Here is a 6113-nt window from a genome sequence, read left to right as displayed (position 1 = left end):
CCCCGCGGGGGCGGGGCCAGGCGGTGGGCGGGGCGTCGGGGGGGCGGGGATAGCTGCAGCTGTGACGCGGCCGTCGCTGGCGGGCGCGGGGCGGGCGAGGATGGGCGTGGCCCAACGCGGAATGGGCGGGGCGGGAGAGAGGAGAGGCGGGCGGGCGCGGCTGGGCGGGGGGGGCGCGGGGGCGTGGTTAGGCGGGAGGGGGCGGGGCCGAGCCCTCAGCTGACCGGCCGCCATTTTGTCAGGCGCTGGGAGGCCGAGCGGAGCCCGGAGTTGGGGCTCGCGGCCGCCGGGGCCGCCCCTGCCTGCCGCCCGCCCTGTGCCGCGCCGCGGGCGAGCACCGTCCGCGTCCCCCGCCTCCCCGCCCGGGATGTGAGCGGCTCAGGCCCGCTGGTCTCACCCGGCTCTAGCGGTAGCAGGAGCCGCGGCGGCCCCCCCGGCTGGGCCCGGCCCCTCAGCCCCGAGCGCAGGCCCCGCGGCCCGGCCCCGCTGCCGCCATGGCGCTGAAGATGGTGAAGGGCAGCATCGACCGCATGTTTGACAAGAACCTGCAGGACCTCGTGCGAGGAATCCGCAACCACAAGGAGGACGAGGTGAGCGGACCCGGCTCCCCCCCCACCACCCCCAGCGGAGGGGCTGCCGGCTCCCCTCGGCGGGTCCCGGCGTGGCCGGCTCCCCTGCGCGCCGGCCTGGGCTGGCTCGCCTCATCCCTCCGTGCTGGCTGTCACCTGCTTCGCAGTCAGGTCCTGCTCCTCCGGGGGGTCAGGGAGGGTGGGAGTCTGCCTCCACCCCGCTCCCCGCAGGGGAGGCTGCGCCAGGCCCAGAAGCAGCCGGGTGTCTTGGCCACCCTGGAAAGGGGATGTTGTTTTGGGGAAGGTGGAAGCGGGAATCAAAACGAGGAAGATGACGCTGGGGTGTAGGCCAAAAGGGAAAGACTCGGGGAGAAAAAGAAAACGTTAGGGGAGCAACGAGTTGGAAAGGAGGATAAGGGAGGGTCGCGCTTGGTACTCGCTTTCCCATTTAGTGCGTTGCTGTGGTGTTGAGAGCCCTGATACATCTATATACGAAATAGAGGAATTCCTTCCTATTGCACTACTGTCAACTACTGTAGTCAACTATACATTCTTCATTGTGAAGCTGATATGCAGGAAAGCTGGGTTCAGTCATAATTCAGCTTTCAAATTATTCATGTTGTACAGCTTCTGACTAAGATATATTTTCCTTGTTTCAAAGCTTTTGTAGGCAGAAAGCAATTGGATGTGGTGGCCTGTTATTCTCTCTTGAATTAGAGGCATGTGATCAGGAAATTAGTATAGGTGAAATAATTAGTCGTCAAGAACATGTTATGTGAGACTTTCCGCACTGAAGTGTCACATGTAATTTGGGAAGTAACGGGCACTAAGGATATCGTTTATGTTCATCTTCGAGTAAGTGGCTGTGGCCTTAGAAGCTTTCTTATGAATGGTCTAACAGTTATGCTTTGCTGGAGTATCAGTGAGTGGCTGTGGAGTTAGTGACAGGCTAAAAATATTTGTAGACTACAATGTCTCTTCATATGAGTACAATATCCAGATGGTATCAGCTATGAAAAGTATCTGGAAAAGTTGTAAACATGTAAATAAATTAAATACTTGATTTGGGAAACTATGATCTTCGTTACTGGTACTGTTGGACTGAAACAGAAAATACAACTTCCAAACCCACTTGAATGTTCAAATGGCTTTTAAGCCTGTTGTCCACAGGACAAGGTGTTATTTGTTAGTGATGATACCTGGGAAACTTACATTTTTGTTTTAGTGTATGTTAAATTTATGGGTATTGATTTGGTGACAGAGGAAGATAGTGCTACTATGAAGTGTGCAGTGTCCTGCAAAATGTGGGAAACTACATGGAGAAGTGGAAACAGTATGTTTATGCGGACGCTTAATGCGTTACACTCAAAGCTGGAAAAGGTGAACAGTATTTCTATGGAGCACTTCCCCATAGCATGCTTAGGCCCAATTCGTCTGTTATGCTGCTTTTAGTAAACATGCTTTATTCTTTTGTGCATAGGACAGAAAATGTTTCATCAACTGTCAAACCTCTGAGGATCCCCCTGATGAAGGTCCAGGCTGGTCCAGGCCTTTGTGGCACCAGTCCTCTTTGAGGAGGATTGAATGTACTGTTCTCATTTCTAAAATAATTTTGTGACAAATAGCTCCTTTTCCAGGACTTCATAAAGAGCACGAGTGCTGTTACACAGTCAGGATTGACAAGTTCCTGTGCATCGTAAGCCATACTGAGTTTGTTCTTAGTCTGTGACAAGAAATAGTTAAAATGCATTGGCTTTGATCTCCTTCGGAGTTAGGAAAAAATACTCCTCAGACAATTTTGTAGGGCTCTGTATATTTGAAGGAAGTTGTTATACAGGTATACACGCTCTCTAGGAATCAGTGAGGTCAAAGCAAATGTGTTATTTCTTACTGTAAGTAAGAGGCTGATGTTGGTTACAATGGTTGGACTGTAGCATGATAGTATTTTAAATGATGGTAGCTCTTTAGTTTGAAATACAAGTTGTGAGATTTTAAAATAGGTAACTTCAGGGATAGTTCCCTTTTATATCCTCATGTGCACAGCAGAAATTAAAACCGAACTTCAGGGTGTGTTCAGCTGATCAGTAGGCATTGCACTGATGAAATGTGTGTCTTCTGTAGCATAGGCTGTTTTCAGAATCCTTCAGAGATTTTGCTCAATTACGTAGAGTGGCTGCAAACAGCATAGGACTGTTCCTTTTTCTGGATCAGCTAGCTGAAGAGTGCTGTAAACCTTCCGTTACTAAGATGCTGGGTGTTGATTCAGTGCTTCCCAGGCAATGGTCACGGATGTTTTCTAGTTTTCAGGTGATGTTACAAAATCAGAATAGTATTTTAGAGGAAGTAGCTACAAAAATTCTTCCTCCTTTTCCTACAGTGCTTCCATTGTTCATTGTATCTACTAAGTGTTGCTCCAATACTGGATGTAGTTGTTAAACTGACATTTGTGTGCCTCAAGAGAAGTGTCTAAGCTTAAGACTTTGTCCTATTCAGAAGAGCAAATTTATTTAAAACAAACAGCAGCGTGCTTTGGTGGCAAGGATTATCAGCTGTTGATCTCGGCTCAACAAGAATTACTCTATGAAAGAGATGTCTCTGGAAAGGAGGTACCGTGGTTGTTGAATAAAAATGACATGGAAGGAATTGAAGGCATGATTATTGCTTTGACTTCTGATTTAGTTATGCTTTTTGCAGAAGGTTGATTTCTGTTGTGTGTGTTGGTTTTTGTCTTTGTGAATTTAATTGTATGGAAATTCTGCCATCACTTTTCCCCCTCATCTTTCTGGGCAGTCTCTCCTGGTAGATAGGATACAGTAAGACTTATTCCTTTCCACTTCCTCCGCAGGTACCATCACAAGCGAGTGTATCTCGTATTTCACTGAGGCATCGAGGATGTGTTTGTAGTGCAGGATGGGCCAAATGGTTGTCACCTCGGTTCAGACATGGGTTTCTCAATACAGCTTTTCAACAGACCTACTGCATTCTTGCTTGATGGTTCTATGTTCATCCTGTATTGCTGGGACTCTTAAGCACATACCCCAAGGCTTGTTGTGAAGTAAACGGAGCGCCACAAGCTCTTTACCAATAAATTTTAAGTGTCCTCCTCAGCTCACTAGAGGAACTGAGAGGGTACTGGAGGCTGCCTGGCACTTTAGCTTGCATCCTTGCTGCAGAGAGCTTAATTACCTGTCAGAAGCCATTTTCATTCTAGTTTCTGGTCTGTATCCAAAGCTGACCCATTTATTTTGAGTTTAAAACACTGAAACTGAAGTGATGGTCTCCTGTAAGGATGAGAGGTAAAGGATAGGAGTTAGTTAACACAGTCGCCTTTCTGTGCAGACATACTCTGTCCATTTTCCAGTCTTCCGGGGAAAATTGGAGCTGCATCATCCTTCTGTGAAGTAAACGCTAGTGTGGAAGGAATGAGGTAGCATAACAGCATTAGATCTTTTCCTAGTTTGACATGTTGTGTTTACTTTTCAACAGTCTGTACAGATGCTTTAATCCCTGTGGTGTTTCCCAGTGCCAGTTCAAAGTTTGAGGGAAAGGCAAACCTGCAAGAAAGACTCGATCCTATTCCATTCTCCCCTGACCTTCACTTCTAATATCTCATGCTCTCTCTTTCATTTGCAAAATGAATCCTTAAGATAATGAAAGCAGTGACTCTTTCACCTGTTGTTAGGTGGTTTTGTACCCTATGGAATAACTGTTCCCACTTTGTGCCTACTTTTTAGGGATGTGTTACACAGCAGGCTCAAGAGGGGAATGGCTTGTACGATAGCCTGTTAAAAGTATAATGGATTTTTTCCAAGATATTCCAAACTGAGAAATTATTTCTGTTTAGGGATGTTCTCCTGAATGTGAAATAAAGGAAGGGATAATCCTTTGATGCTGTTTGGCTCTTGCACAGTGTTTTGTATTTGCAGTTAAGAAGTTTGTTGTTCCCAGCAAGGAAGCTACTGTCAGATGCCACGGTGAGAGGTTCCTTTATAAAACTGAAATGATGAAGTAACAGAAACAGATGTTAAATATGTGGTGCTTTGTCCTGTTCAGACCGTAGCCCTCTGTGTTTCAAGTGTCTTTGATTTACTGGAGGACACTTAAGGAGGGAGAAGGGGTTAAAGTCCTGCACGAAATGTCTGCGCACTTCTCATAACTTGAGAAAATTGCCTCCTTCTTCTTTCAGAAAATCTGCTGCTTGTGTGCCAGGATTAGCACTTCATGTTTTTGGTAATCGATACTTTCAGGAAAAAGCATATTAAAAAAGTCACATTTTCTTGTGTGTAGTGTTCGGTGATAAGTATCTCATTGCTGGTTTACATTTAAGAGGTTGTTTTGTACAGAAGCAAGTTGGAGGAGCGAAAGCAGCAATCAGTGTTTCTGGTTGGAAAAAATAAAAACTAATTTCAGTTGGTAATATAATGCTAAACGAGAGGCGTGTTGAGTGTCCATGCTGTGAAATATGTATTTCACTGTTCAGAAAGACCGCGCTTACCAAACTGGCAGCGTGTTCTCACTTAGTGACAGTTACCTAAGGACAGCGGACTTGTATTGTTAAAAAACCTTTTCCCCTAAATATAGGGCTGCTGCGCTCGACTGCACGCTGCCAGCTACTTCTCTGACACGTTATCAGATGAAATGATGGCGTAAGGAGTTTTGAGGAATCTTTTAACATCACAAAAGTCTTTTGGGTGCAGCCTGTCGTCAACGAGGCTGACGACCATCTAATGCTGTGGTCTTCTGACGGCTTGGCCTCTAGCCACTATTGCAGTGTTAGTATCTAATAGTAAAGGATATGGGATAGAAGATAATAGGGGAATTTTGAGGAATGCTAAAAAGCTTGTCGGTGCCCAAAACTAAAAAAACAGCCCAACTGCTAGGCAGCATGCAGTTCATCGATGACAGACAGCTCTTTCAGTCACTGATGCTCGATCAGTTACTGCTTGTCATATGTGTGTTAATATCTTTGAAGGGAGCTCATTATTCCACGCACTTTCAAGTGGATCTAGAGTTGCTATTGTTAATTCTTTGAGCATGTGAATCGCTGGAAAAGACAAAGTCAGAAATAGAAACAATACACAAAAGAAGGTTGGATAAGGACCTCACACCAATTGGTAAAAAAGCAGACTAGTAGTGGCCTCAGAGGTAGCAAGGCCCAGTGTAACAGTGTCCTTGCCTTACCTGCTGTGTCATAGAAAATAAAGGGCCCGGAGCTGTGGAACACGAGCCAGGGTGTGGGCTTTTTCTTGTGTGATTACAAGCAGAGCGTGGCTGAGGCTTTGCATTAGTGCTGCCTTTCATTAGCTTCTTGCTTTCTCCTGTGTTAAATATTACTTAATTGACTGTGGCATAAGTGGGGCTAATAGCTTTGTTCCCAGTCCAGATCCTTTTGTAGCTGTCTCTTCTGAGGGTTTGAAATGCTCCAGACAGATCGCTTTCTCACACGTGTAAGTAAAAATTCTGCCTGGGCAGGTCCACGGAAGAGGAAGAGCTTTCTGGTACCTCGTCCTAAGAAATGGAGCGGCCTATACACTGCACCTTTTG

The 6113-nt window shown here is 46.3% G+C and overlaps 1 protein-coding gene across 1 annotated transcript in view; it reads left to right on the top strand.

The window, feature by feature from the left end:
- The first annotated feature begins 358 nt into the window (after nucleotides 1-358).
- Nucleotides 359-6113, top strand: part of AP3D1 (adaptor related protein complex 3 subunit delta 1) — a 45955-nt gene continuing 40200 nt past the window's right edge. Inside the window, exon 1 of the mRNA XM_076359588.1 lies at nucleotides 359-590. Within this exon, the coding sequence (XP_076215703.1) occupies nucleotides 495-590 (96 nt within the window). The 5' untranslated portion in view covers nucleotides 359-494. The remainder of the gene's footprint in view (nucleotides 591-6113) is intronic.

This window comes from Aptenodytes patagonicus, chromosome 25 (genome assembly GCF_965638725.1).
Source record: "Aptenodytes patagonicus chromosome 25, bAptPat1.pri.cur, whole genome shotgun sequence".
NCBI classification, from domain to species: Eukaryota; Metazoa; Chordata; class Aves; order Sphenisciformes; family Spheniscidae; genus Aptenodytes; species Aptenodytes patagonicus.
The sequence above is the reverse complement of the archived record's forward strand: the minus strand, read 5'-3'. Positions and strand labels throughout refer to the sequence as shown.